Source organism: Candoia aspera, chromosome 6 (genome assembly GCF_035149785.1).
Source record: "Candoia aspera isolate rCanAsp1 chromosome 6, rCanAsp1.hap2, whole genome shotgun sequence".
NCBI lineage: Eukaryota > Metazoa > Chordata > Lepidosauria > Squamata > Boidae > Candoia > Candoia aspera.
The window spans coordinates 8,597,999-8,620,470 of NC_086158.1; the positions used below are offsets into that span (position 1 = coordinate 8,597,999).

At 43.7% G+C, this 22,472-nt stretch overlaps 1 protein-coding gene and 3 non-coding genes across 6 annotated transcripts; all 4 read left to right on the forward strand.

Annotated features, from left to right (window-relative positions):
• Nucleotides 1-12,372: 12,372 nt before the first annotated feature.
• Nucleotides 12,373-21,186, forward strand: EIF4A2 (eukaryotic translation initiation factor 4A2). 3 transcript variants are annotated; one of them, XR_010068165.1, is made up of 12 exons: nucleotides 12,373-12,480; nucleotides 14,793-14,835; nucleotides 14,918-15,050; nucleotides 15,294-15,433; nucleotides 16,933-17,101; nucleotides 17,236-17,345; nucleotides 17,568-17,711; nucleotides 17,983-18,120; nucleotides 18,575-18,664; nucleotides 18,800-18,879; nucleotides 19,421-19,518; nucleotides 20,380-20,518. XR_010068165.1 is itself a non-coding variant. In XM_063306391.1 (11 exons), exons 1-11 carry the CDS (start codon nucleotides 12,452-12,454, stop codon nucleotides 20,522-20,524), a joined length of 1,221 nt encoding a protein of 406 aa, XP_063162461.1. In that variant the 5' UTR covers nucleotides 12,374-12,451; the 3' UTR covers nucleotides 20,525-21,186. The 3 variants fall into 3 exon arrangements, 1 of the variants encoding a protein (XP_063162461.1); XR_010068164.1 differs by having other exon boundaries at nucleotides 19,421-19,522; nucleotides 20,380-20,516; XM_063306391.1 differs by lacking the exon at nucleotides 19,421-19,518 and having other exon boundaries at nucleotides 12,374-12,480; nucleotides 20,380-21,186.
• Nucleotides 15,150-15,219, forward strand: LOC134500563 (small nucleolar RNA SNORD2). The gene has a single exon (XR_010068248.1). It is a non-coding gene; the product is annotated as a small nucleolar RNA SNORD2 (small nucleolar RNA).
• On the forward strand, nucleotides 17,390-17,519 carry LOC134500599 (small nucleolar RNA SNORA63). Its single transcript, XR_010068272.1, has one exon. It is a non-coding gene; the product is annotated as a small nucleolar RNA SNORA63 (small nucleolar RNA).
• On the forward strand, nucleotides 17,738-17,914 carry LOC134500561 (small nucleolar RNA SNORA81). The gene has a single exon (XR_010068246.1). It is a non-coding gene; the product is annotated as a small nucleolar RNA SNORA81 (small nucleolar RNA).
• Nucleotides 21,187-22,472: the final 1,286 nt, after the last annotated feature.

Below are 22,472 nucleotides of genomic sequence, written 5' to 3' on the forward strand. Positions count from 1 at the left end.
GTAGGGGAAAGCAAAACTCACATATGCACACGCACACTCCTAAGTTCACACAACACACTAACTCATAAACAAAAACACTTTAGCACAATATGCAAATCCAGCCACAGGTTCATTCACTGTGGCTGAAACTAGGCATATTCATTCAGAAATTGTAGAAATTCAACAAACTCAATGAAATGGCAATGAAATGTCTGCAAGAAAACAACCAAGCTCAGAGAGAGCCAAGGACTCCACTCAACAAGCTCTGTCCAGTGAATTGACTGCTGACAGCTCCGTACAAGAAGACTGAGTGTGAACATGTAAGATAAAGTTGGCCTTGGTAAAGGGATATCTGAATTCAGATAAGCACATATTTCGTATTTCTTCCACATTTTGGCATTGCATGAAATGGAATACTTTTAGCTTTCTAAATGAAATGTTAATGCAACAATACTGCTGGGTTTATCGGCAACTAACACCTGCTTTGGCTCTCATTTTATCTTGGAGCAGCTTGAGGAACCATTTCACAATACCCCCTTTGAAGACTTGTACACGGTGAGCAAGTAAAACCTTACAAAAATGTTCAGGAAAAAATTTCTCCTTTAGGCAGGTAAGTAACCCCGTCCTCAACGGATGTTTTAAGAACACATTATAAGGCTTATTTTCATAACACCTCTATTTGTGAAATCTTATTTAGCCTCCCATTACGGACACATTTCAAATCTCCCTAATTAACTAAGGGAGCTGCGGCAGGCTTCTTTCAGGTGGCCATAGCTGAAGGGCTGTGTTCCTTCTAAATATTCAGAATTACAAAGAGTAGGAATGAACAGCCTAACTCAGCCCATGATTCAGTGCATGGCTATCACTGGCATTATTTCATCCACCTTGATGAACTTAGCAATTAAAAATTGATGGATGACTGTATGCCCCCAGTAATTTGTATTATGTGTCATGATGTACCCAGCCCCAGGTTTCTGCTAGAACAATGATTAATTGACCTATTTAAGTTCACGGGAGTAACTAAATGCAGCTGGTTATTTCCCATTCTGCTGAGTGAACTAATGGGCTTCAGTCATACAGGGATGAGGCTGAAGTTAGTTATTGATTTACATTAAAAATTCAGATGAAAACTCAGCAAATAAAGTTAAATGTAAACCTAATATTTATGTAACATTGGATCTAAATTTAAGAAAAGGACCACTCCATGTCATACATCTGTAATGAAACAATGCCCTTCAAGGTAAACAATAGTGCTTTACTTCCATAATTATGATTATGAATCTTTTTTACTTCCTATTATGTTCAGAATTGGCATACCATTGCTGACTGGGTTGCACAAAAAAAACAAGCTTTGCACCAGGCAATGCATATTTGTCACATTGAGATCGCCCTCCTGAATGTGTGGGTGCATGATTCAGAGAGCTTAAAGTTGTTTTGGGGTAAATGTGTTGATTTACTTACTCATTTCTAGTTATTTTGACTATAATTGCCTTGTCATGTCACCAGTCTCTCATAAAATATGGAATGAAGAATTGGTCTATCCAATTTTGAAAATCAGTGGGCCCAAGTTTTAAAAATGAAGGATTTAAGGATGAAGTTCATTTATCAGAAATTACTGTTTCCGGATTTCCAGGGAAAGAAATGGTGGACTGAAGATGGCTCCACAAAAAGCACCAACCACCACCACGCGGATGGAAGAGCGGTGAGGAGGCCAGTTCTTCAGAGCCTCTCTGGACAAGGAGAGGACAGGAGATCACCCACATGCACAGCACACAGTTGCTCCTCACGAGGAGACCGCAGGACAGTGGTCCCAGGCAGGTTTTGAGCACTGGGAAATGGGAATAGCCATCTTGCTTGCAGCCACAGTCGGCGCCTTTTGCAAACTTCTTTTTCTAATCACGTTCTGAAATTGCTTGTTAACTACTTTTAAGCTATTAGAGACCTTCGGGTTGACAAGTCTGAAAACACCGGGTGAGTTTGCCTTCAATCCTTAATGAAAGAAATTTTTAATCATAAGCTTAATTTTTTTTTTTAAATGAAATAAACAGCAAAAAGCTAAATAAGACTTTGATCCTAGAAAGTTATAAATGGATTAAGGGTCCAGATAAATTTGGAATAAGATTTTGGAATTAATTATCATCTTTCCCATGGGAAATAGTTTCCTTTGGACTTTTGGCAAGACACAATAAAAGTAAGTAATATTAAAAACTGGACACTAGAGGGAACTAACGATTTTAGTTAAAGGAGAAAAATACACAAGCCTGATTGACAGCTAATTTACTGGGACTTATAAAATAACTCAAAAGATTATAACATTGAAGAAACTGAAGGACACTTTTGAACATCGGAATCAGAAGTTAGTATCAACAATGTGAATAGCGATGTTTGCTTCTATGGATAGATTGTGTCCAAAAGATGTCATGGAAGAAATGGCACCTGAGGAACAAGCTTTATCTGACAATAGAGATGGCATCAAAGGTGGATCTACAAATGACAGGCTATGAGAATGACATGGAAAAGAATGTCTCACTGGACATACAAAAGAAACTGGTTGATGCTTCAAAATCAAAAGGGAAATACAAATAATAAACCAACAGGGATCTGGATAATTTTTTTATATTGGATTTACGAAAGAGGTTTGTTACAGCTTTAAAGAATTTTGTGACAAGGAACAAAGAAGAAATGAAATCAAATTCTACAACATTATTTGAATGGACTAAAGATTAAAACTGTTAGAAGTAAAAGGAAGGAATATAAAGTTGGTTTATTTGATCAAGGTTAAAATATGTTATTTCTGGTGAACTTTAATGGACTATCTGCTGACACCAGGACTGGAAAGATGATGCTTTATGGATTTGTCTATAGGTAAGAGATGGGATATGGGATGAAGAGATCATTGGTTGTAAACTAAGAGGGGGTGAAAAGTTACTAAAATTACTGTGATGGTTGGAAATCACGTCTTTATATATTTCTTTTCTTTTTCTCTACTATATTTTCTTATCTTTTTCCTATTTCCTATTTTTTCTTTTCCTTTGCACCTTTCACTTTCTTTTTATTCTTCTTTTAGTTTGCATTAGGTTTTACTATTGTAATTAAAATCCTTAATAAACTTATACACACAGAGAGAAATTGTTGTTTCCGGTTTACTGGACTCCCCAAAGAAAGATTGGGCATCAATTTTTTGTTGGTGTTGTAAGAAATTTGAGGGTTAACTCAGGAGATGATCTTGTCCAGCTACAGTTCTATTTTGGTTTCAAGTTACGGCATATGTTAACACAATTCTGGCAAAAAAAAAAAGTCCTAACAGTTAAATATGTAAATGGGATGCAAAATTATATTCCTGAAATATGGAGGTTGTCATTTTAAGAAGAGCTTTGGCTTTACCGAGATTTACTTAAATGGAAACTTATCTTCCTGACGTTAAGGAATGGATTTGAGACATGTTTGATATTAATTTTTGAAACATCTTTACATTTTAAAAATGAGAAGAGGCACCATACGTTTCTATTTGGTTTATATCTACTAGTACAGGACAGTAGGACAGACCCCACCAAATCCTGCTCTGCTGCCTCATTCGGGTGGTTGAGTGTTCCTAGCTAGGATGCAGAATGGCAGGACTACGCCCAAGGTATACATTCCCAGCAGAGTCGGGCATTCCAGCTTTCTAGCTAAAGCAAGCAGGCACCTGTATCAAGCAGCTGCAGTATCGGAAGATGCTGGAAGATGAACACTTGAGAGGCAAAGGCATTTTTTCATACACGGCCTCGGAAACGTTGGCGGGCTGTCCGTGGGACGGCAAAGTGGGATAGGCCCTGCCGCGAGGCCCCGCGGAGTGTGGTGGGGCGCGGCAAGGCCTAGTGAAATGGAGCGGGGGCCCAGTGGGCGAAGCAAGGCAGGCGCGGCAGGCGGAGGTGCAGTAAGCCACGGTGGAGTGGTGGAGCCTAGCGGCCCTAGCAGACCTCTGGCAGGCCTGGTGGATTGGCGGCTGAGGAAGAACCGGTGGACCTCTGGCAGGCTTGGCGGCTGGGGTAGAACCTGCAACCCCGCCCCCTGCGGTGAATCTGCCTGCTGGAACCTCGCTGAGATGGCGAATCCCAGTGGCAGGTCCCAGCCTGGAGGAGTGGGGCGTGCCTGCGCGATGGACCCCTTAGCGAACATCATAGTGGAGGACTGGTTGAATTACTGGGGGGTGGCAGAGGGTTTTAGGATCCCCTCGATGTGAGCGGTGGCACTTCCTGTCGGGCGAGAGACGGGTGGGGAGCCCTTGTTTTTATTTATGTAAGAGTATTCCCCTTAAGTGAGAGAGAGGGGAGGGTAGAAGTGGGTGGGGTGCCCCTGTGATCAGTGAGAGAGGTTGGGAGGGGCACAGTGAGTGTGTATATACGTGTACGGGTGGTGGCTAGGCCCAAACAATGCTGAGAGCGAGAGCTGGTGCACTGGAAGGGCCTGCCATCACTTGAGGCTGGTTGTGAGTGAGAGGTTGGGTGCGTAGGAAAGGGGACCTTTGTTTCAACCTAAGGTTTCCAGAGGTCCGGGATGGAGGCAACTGGGCCTGGAAACTCTGGGGGGTGTAGGGTGGGTCACTCTATCAAGGTGGTGATGGGCCAGGGATGCTATGGCGGGAACCGGAGGGTGGGCCATCTTCGGGGAAGACGCCCCCGATGTTTGTTACCGGTGGCATGTTCTGGCCGTGTTCAGACCCAGGCCATGGTCAGCGGATCCTTGAGGGCCCCAGCATCCGACTGCTGCTGCTGAATGCCAGGTCAGTTAACAAGGCCCCCCTCATATGCAATTTAATCACAGAGGAGGGAGCTAGCCTGGCATGTATTACTGAGACCTGGCTGGGCCCAGAAGGGGGGGTAGCTCTTTCAGAAATGTGCCCAGCCAGGTTTCAGGTGTGACACCAGCCAAGATGCCGGGGTAGGGGAGGAGGGGTAGCAGTTGTGATCCGAGTGTCTCTAGTGGCCTTCAGGGGCCCTGCTCCACAAGTGGCTGGTTGTGAGACCCTGTTCTTCAAGTTGGGTGCCCGAGAACAGTTGGGAGTGTTGCTGCTGTACCAGCCTCCCTGCTGCATGGCAACCTCCCTGCCTGAGCTGCTGGAGGCCATCTCGGGGCTGGCGGTGGAGTACCCCAGGCTTATGGTTCTGGGGGACTTCAACCTGCCATCCCTGGGGCGTGCCTTGGAGGCGGCTCGGGAGTTCATGGACACCGTGGCGGCCATGGGCCTGTCCCAGATTACTCAGGACCCAACTCAAGACAGTGGCCTCACCCCAGACTTGGTTTTCTTGTTGGAGCAGTGGCAATGTGATCTGAGGGGAGACTTGGATCTATCCCCATTGTCATGGTCAGATCATGCCCTGGTGGTCTTGAGATTCTCTGGTGCTGCCCCCCTCTGCAGGGAGGCAGGACTCATTCGATTGGTCTGTCCCTGGCAACTGATGGACCCGGCAGGGTTTCAGAGGGAGCTGGGGGTTATACCTGAGGATCTACTGCACAGTCCAGAGGAGGCCCTAGCCGTGGCCTGGAATAGGGAGGCAGCGGGGGCCTTGGACAGGATCATGCCTGCACGACCTCTCTTGCCTCATCCGACCCGGCACTCCCTGTGGTTTACAGGGGAGCTGCGGGTTTTGAAGAGGATTAAGAGTTGTCTAGAGCACCACTGGAGAAAGACAAGGAGTGAATCTGACGGAACACAAGCTAGAGCTGCTATTAAGGCCTACCTTGTGGCAGTAAGAGCAACAAAATGCCAATATTTCTCCACTCTTATTGCATCTGCAAAATGCCACCCGGCGGCCCTGTTTAGGATTACCCAATCCCTCTTGGGTAAGGGGGATTCGGTGATCCATTTACAGGGTGTGGAGTTTTCTGAGCATCTGCAGGATAAAATTGCTCAGATTCGTTCTACGTTGGACCCTAAGCATGAGGCACAGTCTGGGGAGATGCCATGGGGACGTACTTACCCAGTTATCTGGGAACGGTTTGATCCTGTTGGGCCTGAGGAAGCGGACAGGATCCTCCAGACTGCAAACGCAACCACATGCCATCTTGACCCTTGCCCCTCCTGGCTGGTAAAATTGGCCCGGGAAGTGACTTGTTGTTGGGTCCAGGTGATGGTTAATACATCCTTGAGTGAGGGGGAGTTTGATGGCTCCTCTGTATCCGGGAAACTATCATCTTTAGTTCTGGATGGGGTTGCACGGCCCCAGACAGACCCGGTGCGTAATCTGGGGGTCCTCCTGGACTCACAACTCCTGCTCAATGAGGAGGTGGCAGTCGTGGCCAGAAGGGCCTTTGCACAACTTCGTGTTGTGCACCAGTTATGCCCTTTCCCGGAGCGAGAGGCCCTCCGAACAGGCACTCATGCCCTGGTCATCTCCCACAGACTATTGCAATGTGCTCTACATGGGGCTACCCTTGAAGAGTATCTGGAAGCTTCAACTGGCCCAGAATGCGGCCGCACAAGCAGTTATTGCTGCCCCCAGATCGGCACATGTAACACCACTGCTGCGCAAGCTGCACTGGATACCAGTTTGCTTCCGGGTCCAATTCAAGGTGTTGGTTATCACTTTAAAGCCCCACATGGCCTGGGGCCAAGCTACCTGACAGACCGCCTCATCCCCATAACATCGACCCGCCCTACCCAGTCATTCAGACAGGGCGTGCTACGAACCCCACCAGTAAAGGAATTCCACCTGGCAGGGTCCAGGAGGCGGGCCTTCTCTGAAGTGGCACCCGCCCTTTGAAACATTCTGTCCCCGGAGTTGAGACAGGCCCATTCGCTCCCGGACTTCCAGAAGAACCTAAAAACCTGGTTCTGCCGCCTCCCTTGGGGTGGGAGGGGCTCCAGTTCATCTTGGGGGTAGCTATTATAGATCTCTCCCCGATAAATAAGATCTATGCTGTTGGATTTTATATTCTACTCTGTATTTATTCTATTTTTGTACAGTACTTATATTGTAATTATGTGTTTTAATTTTGATTGTAAACCGCCCAGAGTCCCCTTCTTGGGGGAGATGGGCGGTGATGGAAATTTGAAATATAAATAAATAAATGGAAATATATCACTTCAAATAGTGTGAATTCAAATAATGTGAACATTTTGTGGGATTCATTAACTGCACTAATCAAGACCTGCCTATACACAGAAATAAAATTGACTAGATTACTGGTACAAGTGGATTGATTATGTGCCATCAAGTTGTCTTCAAAGTCCAACTTTCATAGAGTATCACAAGGAACACCATGGCTTGCATGATTCTGATCTTTGTAGATATAGGCACATCATGACATTTGAATATCTTTTTCCTGGCTGCTCTACCAAGTGCTAATCTGTGGGGTATTTCTTGACTGTGGTTCGTTTACTGTTGGTGGTCAATCCTAAAAGACAGAAGCTATCTACCACTTCAGTATCTTCACTGTCAGTTCTAAGGCTGATTGTTCTACTTATTATCATTAGTTTGGTCTTCTTTATATTCATTTTTTTCACTGTGCTCTCTAATACTAGGAGTTGAAGTTAAATCAGCATTCCAGTCATTACTAAGGCAAAAGGCTATAGGAATGAAATATCTACAGAAATGCCAAGCAGTAGGCAAAAAATCAGTAAAAGTTCTAATCGAACTATGCCAGCAAATCTGGAGAATGATCTGGCAGCCAACAGATCAGTCTAGAAACCAGTACCAATGAAAGGAGATTTAGTAGTGTGTTAATTATCATACAATATCCTAGTTTTATATGCTAACAAAATAATGCTTAGGATCATCTTAGCTAGATAGAGAAAGGAAAGGGAGATGCCGGATGTTCAAACTGACTTTAGAAAAGACCAAGAAACAAGAAATATTATTGCTGATGCTTACTTGATAATTGAGAAAGTCAAAGAATATCAAAAGGAAATCAAAGCCATTGATTCTGCTGACCATGTGAAGTTGAGGAATGTGCTTAGGAAACAAACAAATGGATCATAAAACAAATCAACCCAGAGTTTTCACTCAAGACACACAGAACCAAGCTCCAAATATTGCATTTTGGACATACTATGCGAAGACCTACAAGAGCTCTCTGAAGAAGCCTACAATGCTGGGAAAGGTAAACAAAAAGAGCATGGCCAGCCAGATGGTTGGACTCAACTGCAGTAGTGATGGGTGTACTGCTGGACAACCAGAAGGGCTAAGATCACCCTGGTGCTCGCTAAGAGTTAGCAATGAGTTGATGGCACATAATCAGGCACCTAATCAATTAAAAACTGAATTAATTTTAGAATGATTCTACATGGACCGTATTTTTAAAATTATTTTCTATGTTAATGCTGTTTTTAAAGCTAATCACTAGTACATTATGTTGCTGTTATTCGTTACATTCCACTAATAAAAATTCTAAACAATTAAAAGGCCATTCTCTGAGTGATCATAGCCCAAGAATTGTTAATTGTTAGTTATACCAACCTTCTCCGCTGGACACTTGACAGAGATGTTAGGGTGGAAATTCTGGAATGCAAAGCTGCTCCATCATGTTACAAGACCCTAAGATGAGAAAGGCTTGTCCTAAACAACTGGACTAGACAGCCTTTCCTGAGCTCTACCGCTTGTTCATATGTATCTTATACAGATATATAGAGATATCTTTTGAATTTAACTCATTAACACTTGACTCTTCTAACTGACCAAAGCATGCCTCAGATTCATTTCACGCCTTACTTAGAGATAGCAAGAACCCCACACAATTAATATGTATCAGTTTAAAAATAAATGTGTGAACTTAGGCCTACATGGGGTGCAGTGTAAGCACGTAAAGGCAACTTGCCAATGAAACCCAGGTATAGTAATTTTCTGTACTCCATACTCTCAATATGCCCTTTCCAAACAGCTGTCCCAGCCATGTTCAGCAGCAGCACCTCAAGCTAAACACTACAGGGAACAAGGAACAGAAATGCCTCACCTGCATCTCTGGAGAATTCCCACCAGTCAAAATAGGAAACGCTGCCTTTTATTATCACTTGGATAGCATCACTATAAAGTAGCTTATTTATAAGCGGTACAGATATAGAACAATCATAAAATGTAACTGGCTGCAATTCTAATTAAAATTTAATTTCCTACAGTATAACAATGTGTTAGAGATCTAAGCTAAACAAACTGAAAATGGTGACTGTTTCGAATCTGAAATCTTCAGTAAAACATGGCAAGTGGGAAGTTAAAATGAGAGTTTTAACCTCCTTCACATCTTGCTACCTAAAGCTTTTCCTTCAATGTGTTGGCTATTTACGTTTTGACTCTAGCATGCTAATTTCCATGCCTTTAGCTTTGTATAGAGCAATGGTTTGTAAAATTCTGTTGTCTTTCCCTCTGCATTTAGCCAGAAGGGGACCATAATCTAATTTCTGAGAAGTTTAGCAGTGGAGATATATTACAGATCTGGGCCTAGTGTTGGCTGAGCATCCTAAAACAAATGATCCACTAAAGGAACAAATGGCAAGCTACAGCATCCCATCCGTAGGTCCCTAGCATCCTGAAATTGCACTGATGAAATCTGGCAGGAAAAAAAAGACAGATTTTTTAAAAAACTTTTAGTGGATTTTTTCACCAAAGTCTGGAAGGTAGTCCATTTCCATTCCCATCCTTTTAATTTCACCAACCTCTCCTCCCACCCAGGACCAAATATGCACTACTGAAGCATGGCCCTTTTGGCTCCAAGAATCAGCTGCAAACCTTAAAACCTTCTAAATATGTGAAAAAATGTCAGAAATCAATTGCACTCCTTTGTTTCATCAGTCTGGGGCTCTCTAGAAGGTTGGGAAACTAAATTATGGCCCCCAATCCCTAAAATGTTGCATACTTCTGGAATAAAAATGAGAAACACTTGGATATGGTAGAATGGTGCAGTGATTTTAAAAAAATCATACTCAGAGAAGACTGATCACCATAAAGCCTGAAGTGGAAACTGAGCAGCAACCAGAACTGTTAACAATTTACCTAAACTATTAACATTATAACTAATGCAAATCTCTTACAGCTTTTCTGGATGAGAACCATTCATTAATTTACATGCATTCTTCAACTCAGTGAAGAATAGTCTGGCAATGACCCAGTACAAAAGCAATTTCCTCACCTGTAAACTATGCTTCCCAAAGGGTGCAATTCCTTGCTATTAAGTCATTAATCTTTTCGGCATCAACTGAATTCAGCTGTTAAAAGAATATCTGTGAAGGGAAAAAGGCTTTGGGGAACTTAGGGTGAAAAAAAGATCAAAATAAAAACTGTCATTATTCTCACTTGTATTCAACTCTTCCAAAAGTTGACAAACTTTTACTTCCCAGGACTCATCCCTAAAATCTATTTTGAATGTTGGGAACATACAAAAAAAGTAATTAGAAACAGACTAATTAAATATGCATAGCAATAATTTTGCTCACTGATGATTTTTATTGCAATTTTAACCTACTCTTTTTCAACAGCTTCTACAAACAGACGTAGCTCTCCCCCCCATATATCCTTATACAGGTAAACTTTACTTGAAGACAATGTGACTAAATCTAAGCTCCCTAAATAATAACTGGTGATTTCAGTCTGAAACTTTTCAGCTGCCACCCAAGAGACTATGATAGTTAAAAGAACAATGAAGCTGCTAACTCAAGTATCACCTCTGCTCTGAATTCATCAGGTAGCCTTCAACAAAACACTCTCATCTCTCTACCTGCTTATAACAAGAATGTGGAACATGTTCAAGTGAACAGTCAAAATACACGATACAGCACAAATATTAAATGTTATTACTGCAACTTAAATGATGTGCACTTTTAAAGAGATGGCAGGAAAAAAGGCTTTATTCATATTATTCTAGAAGCAAGCATACAAAACTTATGTCTAATCACCTGGCCTGATCCCAAACCCAGAAACTCTAGCTGATACAGGCAGGCCTTCCCCACCCTGGAATTTCTGCATTCCAGCCAGGCACCCCACTACTGTACCTAGGCACAGTTCTTACCTATAAACTAACTTCCTCCTTTCCAGTTTTCACTGCCCAGGCATGAAGCAGGCACAATAGAGAATCTACTCTAATTCATTTTTTTTAAAGTTATTCGTAATTAGAAGCAATCACCAGTCTTTGCTAATTCATGTTCCCTTTGCCTTAGATCCCTTTCCTTTACAGTGCACCCATTTCCCCCAGTCCTCTCCACCCGTCTGCCTGCTTCTCACCTCTTCTTCCTCCTTTCTCCCAAGTCACCCGTTGGTCCCCATTTTTCTCCACCTTCCTCGTTTCTCAGTCAACCATTTCTCAGTCACCCAACCTCTAGTGGCATCCTCTTCCAGCCAAATAATCAACATATCTCATTATTCCCAAGTGTTCCCTGCACACCAGTCGCTTTCCATTCAGAAACAGGCGATTTGCCCTGCAGGCAGGGACAGGGCTTGGCCGGCCGAGTTCGCACCTGGAGGAAGAGGCAAACAAGATCTCCTGAGGCCACAGTCCTAAATTTCTCTCCCAACCTCCTGCCCTCCACATGCCTTGGACTGCCAGCACCCCTAAGTTTGGGGGGAGGCGGTGATGGGAAGTATAAGGAAGAGCTGCGACCCCCCCCACCCGTAACACGTGCTGGTCCGGACGGCCCCTTCTTTAACGTCGTAGCCCCAAACATCTGGAAAGGGACGGGGGAGGACAGCCCCATTCCCATCCCCTCCACGTTGCCCCTCTCCTTCTTCCAATTCTGCCCCGCAGGATGAAGCCCCTCGTCCCCGTCTCTCAAACCAACCCCTCCAACGAAGGGCGCCTCCCTTGGGGAGAAAGACCCCCCACTGACCACCAAACCGGAAGTTCACTGCTTGGGGGCTCAGCGGGTCCCGAGAACGCAGCCCCACTGATTCCCCCACCCCCGGCCCGCCCGCTGTCCTCCCCTGGGGGCCTCCGCCTCACTTTTCAGCCCCAAAGCCCCTGTTTTCCCCACCACTACCGCCTCCGCGACCCTCCCGCCCAGAATCCCCCTCAGGCAGTAAGAGCCGCCGCCATTTTCCGATCCCTCTCCCCCCCCACCCCGCCTTCCTCGCCGAGGCAGGGGCGGACTAGGAAGCCCCGTTTACAAGGCGGGGTGGGGGGGGTTCAGAGGTGGGGGGAAGCAGGACGCAGCCCGTCACCTCCCTACTGCTGCAATATCCTTCCGCGTCTCGGCGCGTAAAGTAGTCCACCCACGAGGCCCCGTTCCTTTCCGGCCAGAGGCGGCCCTTGCGGTCCGCCTGGAATCACCCATTCTTCTTTCCTCCCCGGCCCCCTCCTGGATCTGGGATGCGCCGCTTGACTGGGGGAGGGTGTGGGGGGGGGCTGCATGGGATCCCCTGCGATTAATGCTTATACTCTTCCGCAAGGAGGACGAGTGGGGGGAGGAGGAAGGGGAGTAAAAGTAGATCCGGCCAGGGGGAGGGATATATAAGGCGGGCGCCGCGGAGACACTGCCTTTTCAGTTGAGGAGAGCGGCAGCGATTGGAACATGTCAGGCGGATCCGCGGATTACGGCAGGTACTCTGGCGCGGGCGAGGAGAAACTGGCGGGAGCGTTTTGAGGCCTAGGGGAAGCTGGTTGAGGGCGGGGGTTGGTCGGGCTGTGATGTGATGAGAACAACAAGGGGGATGCCTGGAGGAGGCGGCCGCCGCCGCACTCCCTTCAAGGCCGCCACGGGGAGCGTCCCCTTCTCGCGGCGAGATCGCGGTTGCCCGCTTCCTTCTTCTGCCCTTGGGATGAGCAGGGGTCTCCTCCCTCACCGGTGCCTCAGGCGGTGTGGTGGGAAATGCGGGTGGCGACGGGGAATCCGACCGTTGGCCTTAAGCGGGCAGTGGAGCCGCCTGTTGCCCTCCTTTCGAGCGGCCACATGGATTCGCCCGAACGGCGAGCGCAAAGCCCCTCGGCGGACGGGCGCCTCGGAAGAGTCCATTTTCACCCACGGGGGGGGGAGGAAGAAGGGAAGAGAACAGGGAGGGGCGCGGCTGGTAGGCCGTTCGTTCGCCGGCAGCCTCGTCCGTCACCGGCGTGTCTTCGGCTTGCGCAAGCCAGTTCGGGGGTGGAGCTCTCGCGAGAGTTCGGCGGACCTTGGGCGGGGTGGGGAGAAGAAGAGGAGGCCCGGAACGCCGCGATGGTACCTTCCCCGGACACGTTCTCCTCGCTTGCCCAGTTTCCTGCATAAACTGAAGAACAACTTTGCCGGGCCCCCCCCCCCCGTCAATAACCCGACGAGTTTATTGGGTTTTTCTGCATTCTGTTCTCCCACGCTGGGTTGCCTCGTATCCCTGATCTTTCCACGAACTCTTCAGACACACAGACGGGAGTAAACCCGGCGTCTTTAACTTAAATCCAGTCAGTTTAGGGTTCCATGTGCAGAGTTAACTTGGCAACCAAACCAACTCCTTGCACGTGGAATCCTAAATTGATTGGATCTCCCTAACAGGCTATGCCCTCTCTACCAATTTAACCAAGGATAATAAACGTGTTGCATGCAGGCATCTGCTGGCTTCCTAACTGATGGGGCTAACCCTATGGTGTACATTACACAGCTGTCAATGGATTGCCATTCTCTTGTCAGTGGTGATGATAGGTCCTTTTCGCAAAAATCTTCCTTGTATCTGAACTCAAGATACATTCATAGAATGAAGGGCAAGTATGAGATGCCTAGCAGTCCTTCGTAAGGAATAAATAGACCTGATGGTTCACTGGGGTTGTAGGTGCACTTTCAGGAAAGAGAAACTCTAAGCAATAGCATGTCTTTGTGAGGGAAAGAAGAAAACAATGCAGTAAAATTGGAGAAAGTGTTGTGGGGTTTTTTTTTATAGGGCTAGATTTTAAAAGCGATGGAAATAGTTTTAACACTTTAAAGTTTTCTGGGAACAAAACAAAATTTAGCCACACTCGGTATATAGATCAAGACCAGGCATTATGGCAGAAGCAGAGCGACATGCTTTGTAGTTATAGTCACTCTGGGGTCCTGTTGTATTTAGAACTTTGACTTCCCCAGGGTATTACTGCTGGCATTTGAGATCAGTGCAGAATACTTGATGGAGGTTGGGTTTTTTTTCCCCTGAAATCAGAGAAGGTTGAGTGATGACTTCCCAACTGCACACTGCAATGTGGTTGAGGCTTAAATATTTAAATGAAGGCTAGTTTTCATAGCACCACCCTTTTAGTAGTAAGGAATGCTTGAGTGCCAGTGGGATACAGTGATTAGAGCAGTGTTTCCCAACCTTGGCAACTTCAAGATGTGTGGAAGCTGGGTGGGGAATTCTGGGAGTTGAAGTTGACACATCTTAAAATTGCCCTGGTTGGGAAACAATGGACGAGAGAGTTGAATTGCAGTGGGGAGGCCCAGAAGAAATTCCCACTGAACTCACTGCTATCTTCCATCCTGGCCTACCCTACAGATAGCCTGGAGTTATGAGGATAACATAGGGACGATACTCTATGAGAGGCCCTGGAGAGGTAGTCCATAAATTAAATGCATGCTAAAGCCTTTAGAGGAGATAATATAAACCTTACAAATAGATTTTAAGACGTCTCTTTATGCATTGCTAATGTACCTGCACTGCAAGTACACTGGTGAGAAATGTGATAAACGTTTTTGGTATGGGACTACTTATTTTCAGGGTTTTTTAATGGTATTTTCAAGGTTGTATAGCTGCTGAGTGTCTCGGTAGCAGAATGGTAAAGCAGTACTGTACACTCATTGTTGACAAGATACAGTCTTTGGAATGATCACTGCGTGTTTGAGAGCCTTCAGATACGTTACATTGTAGGAATTCAGGAACTCTTCAGTCTGGTTAACGTGTGTTTCTCTTACTTGATAGAGACCATGGCCCGGAGGGAATGGATCCTGATGGTGTCATTGAGGTTAGTATTTTAGTGATAGTTCTTTACAAGCACACAGGGAAAGACGAACTGTATTAAAACCTACCTACTTTTCTTCTTGCAGAGCAATTGGAATGAGATCGTTGACAATTTTGATGATATGAATTTGAAAGAGTCCCTTCTCAGGGGAATTTATGCTTATGGTTTTGAGAAGCCATCAGCTATCCAGCAACGTGCTATTATTCCATGTATCAAAGGTAAGCGGATAGTGAAGAATTTATTAACAACAGATGCAAGAAAATTTTGACATTAAATTCTCAGCCTTGGGGTGGAAATAGAGCATATATCTCCTGGCGAAGTGAGATGATGGTATACCATCTTTCGGGACTGACCTGAAATGGAGAACATTTGTAACGCTGATCACTTGAAAAGGAGCTCTGCAGTCAAATGGCATCCTTAATGTGTTGTGTGAGAGCGGTAAATATCTGTCCTTTTTTTAGGGTATGATGTGATTGCTCAAGCTCAGTCAGGTACTGGCAAGACAGCTACATTTGCTATTTCAATCCTGCAGCAGTTGGAGATTGATCTCAAGGAGACCCAAGCACTAGTATTGGCCCCTACCAGAGAACTGGCTCAACAGGTATTGGTAGTGTAGTTAAAAAGCTGCTTACATGTTGCATGGGTTTCAGGTGTCACAGCTGAAGAGACAGTATTTCTTGCAAGTTTGTAATGACCTCTTGTTGCCTTGGGGGCAATAAATATGGAAAGCGGCTTCTGTCCCATTACCTTTCGTCACATACAGAGGGAGGTCAGATATGACTGTGACAGATACAGGAATGAAGTGCAGTAATAGCTATGCAGGAGCCTATGTGGAAATTACTAAAACAATACAAATACAAACAAATGCTCTGTGAAGGAAAGGTTCTCTCAGAATGCATGCTTTTGTGCAACATGAAAGCTGCTGCTTGCATGTAATCAGCTTGTTTTTCTCTGTGTGTGTGCATTTTGTACTGTGTTTCAATCTCTTGTATTTTGAACTGCATTTTTGTAGAGCTACACTTTAATTTTTGTATTCTGGTGTACATAACGATGATTATGATAAAAGTAAAGGCCAATTTTACAGCAACGCTGCGCTAATGTTTTTTGGGGGAGGGCAAAATATAACAAATGTTCATGAGGAGGATAGCCAAATGCATCTTAGAAAAACACTCCTGATGCATCTGGGCATACAGTTTAGATGCAGTTAGACATCTAGTCACCTTGTACTGTTTGGTAATAGTTACTTGAGGGCAAAGCAACAAGCCCAAGGTTATTTTTGAGCAGTAATACAACTTCTTTGGTTAGAAGTGGCTGATCAATTAAACTGTACATATCAAGGACTTATCTAATACCTATGCCTTGGAATATATTGCTTATTTAAAAATACTGTTTTATTGTATTTTAATTAGTATTTATTATTTTATTATAAACTGCCCAGAGTCGTTCTTTGAGTGAGATGGGCGGTGACTAAATAAATAAAATATATCAACATAGACCTGTAATTTTAGAGTTAGGTGTGCGGAACATTCCAAGTTTGCATGCAATATTCCAGGTTCAGAACAGCTATCCTGAACTCACTGAAGGTGTTAAAGTCCCCACCATTTTGGAAGTGCTCTGGGGCATAAAACAAGCTGTTTTGAGTTGAGAAAATTTCTGGTGACATTTAGAGGGGCCTGTTTTGAGCTTGAAATGTTTCAGGCTTAAATATTTTGCACACCTCTGCTAGTGTTTTAGCATCTAATAAAGGTTCAGTTTTATCTGCTGACTTACTGGTAATTCTGAAAGAGTACATTGATTCTGCCTGTCTGATGAGAAACACCTGTTACTGCTTTTGACATGGTGCCATAGCCAACCTATGGTGCTTGGCTAGATGTACTTTACAGAGGCAAGATTCCCTTTTCATGCAGTTTTAGTTGTGATTAATTTTCTACAAACATGGTATTTGTGGGTACAAAAAGGTTTTCAAATAACAGTTGCTCATCAAATATGAGACATGTCTGTTACTTTGTATGCTATGCACCCATTGGGAAACTATGGCCAATGGAAACACAGTACAGACACCCAATAATAACATTCTAATTGAGATTTATGTTATTTCAGATCCAAAAAGTTATTTTGGCACTTGGAGATTATATGGGCGCAACTTGCCATGCTTGCATTGGTGGTACAAATGTTCGCAATGAGATGCAGAAGCTCCAAGCAGAGGCTCCCCACATTGTGGTGGGAACTCCAGGACGTGTATTTGATATGTTAAATAGACGCTATCTGTGTAAGTAATTGAATGCTAATTTAAAATCTCTGGGATATATTGAAGCAGACAAGTATAGATAAAATATCAAGTAATAATGCAAAGTACTATTTATAAGAATGCTTAATCAGACTCTGATTTTTTTTTCTTTGTAGCACCTAAATGGATCAAAATGTTTGTCTTAGATGAAGCAGATGAAATGTTAAGCCGGGGGTTTAAGGATCAGATCTATGAAATTTTTCAGAAGTTAAGCACAAACATTCAGGTAAGATCAAACTTGATGCAGGCATAAAATTGGCTGCTGTAACAATGCAGGTAAAGTTACAATATAGCTGGGAAGTGCTGTATTGTCGTTCCCCCTGCATAAAACAAAATTGTCTCTATACTATCTTTGTCTGTTTTGATTCCACAGCAGACAAAGACGCTTGGTTTCATACATTAATGTCTTATATTTAAGCAGCCTAATCCATTAATTTTCCTGTGCCAGGTTGTATTGCTGTCTGCAACTATGCCAATGGATGTATTAGAAGTGACCAAAAAGTTCATGAGAGACCCTATTCGTATTCTAGTAAAAAAAGAAGAATTGACCCTTGAGGGCATCAAACAATTCTACATTAATGTGGAGAGAGAGGTAAGGAAGAACAACTAGTTTGAAGCTACTTCTTGTACAAGCACTGTGCTAAAACTGCACAAGTTGGGGTATTTCCTTGGCTTTTGCGGTAATGCTAGCACGGTACACACAGGAAGAAGAAGAAATGCACTGAATCAGCATGACTTGGGTGGACCTCTTTCTTAATGTCCGGTGTCCTAGTCTGAAGACTTGGTGCAACACTATAGAGTGCTTAGAGTTTTATTTTGCACACTCCTTGTATGTGCTTACAATTGCTTCCTTGATTTCACAGGAATGGAAGCTGGATACCCTGTGTGATTTATATGAAACCTTGACTATCACCCAGGCTGTTATTTTCCTCAATACAAGAAGGAAAGTAGATTGGCTTACCGAGAAAATGCATGCAAGAGACTTCACTGTTTCTGCTCTGGTAAGAATTGATCTGAAAATAGTTGCATGATCCTGTTTAAGCGCAAAATACTGGGAAGTGCTCCTTATTCCACTTCCTTGAGCTATATAGTTGAAGGGTGGAATTGGAAGGCTGAGAAGGTACTTCAGTCTACTCCAAACATACTTCATGAAGTTAACTGTTACGCAGCAGAAGTCATGTTGCTGTTTCCCCAGTAGATCCTTAATTTGTTTTAGGGATTGGTCCTCTTTCTTTGAACACTTCTGCTACTTGCAGAAATAAAATCCTGGATTATGCTTGCGTCTACTGACCATCCTACCTGTTTGATGATCTGTTGTCTAGTCCACAGCATAATACAGTACAACATGCCAACCTACTTGAAACACCTGCATTTTTTAATTGACTAGCAAAAGTTTAAGCAAAGAAAGAAGGCCGGTTAATATTAACATCCTTTGTGTTACAAAAATCTATGCAGCATGGTGACATGGACCAGAAGGAGCGAGATGTTATCATGAGAGAGTTTAGGTCAGGATCAAGCCGTGTCCTGATTACTACTGATTTGCTGGTGAGTTTCACTAGTCACACTATGCTGTGGACTTGCATAACTGTAGTATCTTGCTATATCAAGGTCAACAAAACTGAGATGCCTTGACCTCCAGACTTGGAAGTATGTTGTTCAATGCTTTGCCTTTGTTTACAGGCTCGTGGCATTGATGTGCAGCAAGTATCGCTGGTTATTAATTATGATCTGCCAACCAATCGTGAAAACTATATTCACAGGTTAGTTAAATTTTTGAGTTTCACTTCTGAAGTCCCTTCAGAACCTGCACATCTTCAACCTTCCCTCACTTTCTCGCATTATATAATTGTGTCTGCGCGAGCGCATAGTGTGGTAAGGATGGGAGGGGCAGAGCTTCTTGATTAGCCGATGAAACAAAACAGTGGGAAAACTTAGCTGATAACGATCAAAGATCCAGTAAACGATCAAGATATCAAGGACTGCTAACTAATGTTCTTTGGCAGATGCTTGAAGCTTGCAAACATGTTTTAAAGAAGTTGCATTGTCTATATTGTGATTAGGAAAACATTTTCAGAAGTTTGTGCTTTTCATAAAGGTGTTGTTAGTTTAATACTGCTTTATTGGACATTTCCTTGTGCCAATGCCTTTACTGCTCTCTTTGGTTCCTCTTCCAGTGGGATTCTTTCTCTGGTGTCTTCTAGTAGAACTTTCAATTTATCTCCCTAAGCTGTTGTCTATCTTAGTGGCTTTGTCCGTAAATGAAGTAAATTGTACCTTATTACTTGATACAAAAAAATACAGGAGTCGCTAGCCCAGTTGATGACGAGATGGTGCTCAGAAACGACGGCGTAATTTAGGACGTGGATTCGTAAGCGGCACACTGTTTGCATAAAGAGCGAGTTGGTATTTATATACTTTTCTTTTGTAATGACTGTTGTGAGCTCTGTTTGTCTTAAAAGCTCTTAATGGTTTGGCCAGGTAGAAGCAGACATTGTGGGTTTGTCAACCTGTAGATCTACTGTGTGCCCAGTACAGTAATTTGTAAAAAGTTGTTTTGTTCAACAGACATGGTGATAAGTTTTCCCACTGATGAATAAGCTTGTGTCTTTGAAAATAAAACATCAACTCTTGGCATTTAAGAACTACGATTGGAATGATAGTCTTTATGATTAAAACAAACTTGGTAATTTGGAGGCTGACATCAAGCTCTGTCCGTGTTCAGAAAAAAATGGCGTGGGAGAACTTTTGCCAAAGTTCTCCAGAACGGGGGGAGGGAGCAGGATGGATAAATCTACTTGGAAGTCATGCTGAATGTAGTATCTTGCCTGGTGAAAGGTGAAAGGTCCCCTGTGCAAGCACCGAGTCATGTTTGACCCTCCGGGGGGATGCCGCTTTCACGACGTTTTCTTGGCAGACTATAGAGCGGGGTGGTTTGCCATGGCCTTCCCCAGGCACCTTCCCCAGCGAGCTGGGTACTCATTTTACCGACCTCAGGAGGACAGAAGGCTGAGTCGACCTGAGCTGGCTATCTTGCCTTGCCCACCCTACACCAAAACCGGCAGCCTTTCTACAGTCAAGGTGTTACTCATCGTTTGCTATGCTACTTTTAAAATGCTTGGCACAAAAAATACATACGAGATAGCAGTAATGTTAAACTGGCAATGGGTGCTAATGCTAGTTTCTGGCTCCCCCACCCCAAAACAGGCTGCCGTTTCAAAAAAAGACTTGACTAACGTTCAGTGTTTTGGCTTTGCTTGCAGGATTGGCCGAGGCGGTCGTTTTGGCAGGAAAGGCGTGGCTATAAACTTTGTCACTGAGGAGGACAAGCGGATCCTTCGGGATATTGAGACTTTCTACAATACTACAGTGGAGGAAATGCCAATGAATGTGGCTGACCTCATTTAATCCCTGGGATGAGATGTTTTTGGGATGCAGTGCTCGCTGTTGCTGACCAGGCGATCCACAACGTGCATTGTGCTTCTTTCTTGGGGGATACATTGAATCTTGTCTCAATGCTCATTACGGATCAGAAATACAGATTTTTGATAAGCAAAGCGACGTTTTGTCGTGAGCTTTTGTCGGGGAGAGCCTTCGGCTTTCTCCTCTTTAGGGTTTAGACTGTTGGGGTCGGGCGGAAAGTCATGGGGTCTGTACATTTTTTCTTTATTAGAAATTTATTTCCAAGTTCTGTAGAAGTGGTAGTGCTAGATGTTCTTTATCATTTAATAATTTACTTATGGACTAAAAGGTATAAGTGCTGTATAAAATCAGCCAATTATGTTAAACTAGCATACCTACCTTTATTGTATGTTACAATTCTATATTAGACTAAATTGGAAAGGCCTTTCAAAATGACTAAACTTTTATAAGAACATAAAGATGCATTTTTGTTTGGTATGTATTTATTGAATAAAGTATTTAATTAGTGTTAAGTGTGATCTGGACCCTGTTGCTAAACCCTGCAAGCAATCATTACTATTGTCTTAGTTAGGGTTTAAACCCGTTAAATTGCCATATTGCACATGTCTTAATGAAGTTTGAATGTTCAATAAAATATTATATATTCAGTTCATTGGGTGAATTGGATGCTTTTTGGGACATCAGCGATGCAGTTCTGGGTTTCCCCTTAAGTCTTTATAGACAGCCTGCCAGGTGTGCATCTCTTAAGTGTGCAACACTCAAATACACATAGAGAAGCAAGTTTTAGATTTGTATTCCGGCTGACCACTGGAGGTAGCAGTATAACTTACAAATGTTGAGATGAATTCAACATGCTTCGGTTGTAATAGCGCATGGGGTTGTCTGCAGGTAGTAGATAATTATTAATGGTGAAGGCCTCTTTCTAGTTGGTACCAAAACACTCTTGAAACAATAGTGTGGTTCAGCAAGCCACAGTTTCTGGGTATTATGCCATATCTACCTACTCCAAGGATACTGGGAGACTTGGTTTTCCCTCAAAATTTTCTGTACTCTATTTTGACATTCTTTGCTTTTTCAATTTAAAAATAGATCCCTGTTTTGATTAGAGTTGGAAAAGAGCTAAGGACCAAGGCTAGTATTACTATTTAGTGCTAGTGCAAAAAGTTTAACTTCCCTGAACGGCAAAAGAAATGCATGGAATACATCTCCAACCTTCAAAAACCAGAAGAGCCTTGAAGCTCTAGTGCAGTTCAGTGGAAAACTTGATTGCAGAACAATCGTTCGCTCAACAGGGTTACAATCTTGTTTCATATTTTCTCTCACTAAGCTATAAACTGCCCCTTTTTCTGGTGTTAAGTTTATATTCCTGGTTTTATCACTAGCAAAAGACATCTATAAAAGCTGAGACTTTTATTGGCTTGTAAAATTGCATTTTGTGCTTAAAATTGAGAAGTACAGCTTACTCAGTTGAAAATTAGCTGATAAGTGAATTTTAGGAATTGTTGGTCCTCGGAAGCATGCCTTTTCTGTTGCAGCCCCTGCCCTATGGAACATCCCCCTCCTGGAAATCAGACGCCCCCATCCTTTCAACCTTCCAAGGAGTGCTGGGATAGGGTGAGGTCATAGTGGGAGAATGTGATGGGTTGCATCGTGGATGCGTGGTCACAGTGTCAAGTCTTCACGTTCTTCTGACTTTTGCTTTTATTTTTAGCTGAGTGGTTTATATTGTTAGGTTGTAAGGCATCCAGACTTTGGTTTTACGGTGGGCGGTTACACAAATGTGATGAAAATGACATCAACGCTAGCAAAGCAAGTAATGTTCTAGATACAGAAAGGGGCGAATCGAGCAATTAGCCAACACCAGGGGTAGACAGAATGCTCATAGTTGCCCAGCTCAGCTGAATTAACTGCATTTGGCGGTTCCAAGTTTTGG

Excerpts from the sequence above, each read along its gene's own strand:
- EIF4A2 (XM_063306391.1), top strand. The coding sequence starts at position 12,452 with ATGTCAGGCGGATCCGCGGATTACGGCAG. Across the intron at positions 17,346-17,567 it reads AGTTAAGCACAAACATTCAG|GTTGTATTGCTGTCTGCAAC; the intron begins GTAAGATCAAAC and ends TTCCTGTGCCAG. Across the intron at positions 18,665-18,799 it reads TGATTACTACTGATTTGCTG|GCTCGTGGCATTGATGTGCA; the intron begins GTGAGTTTCACT and ends CTTTGTTTACAG.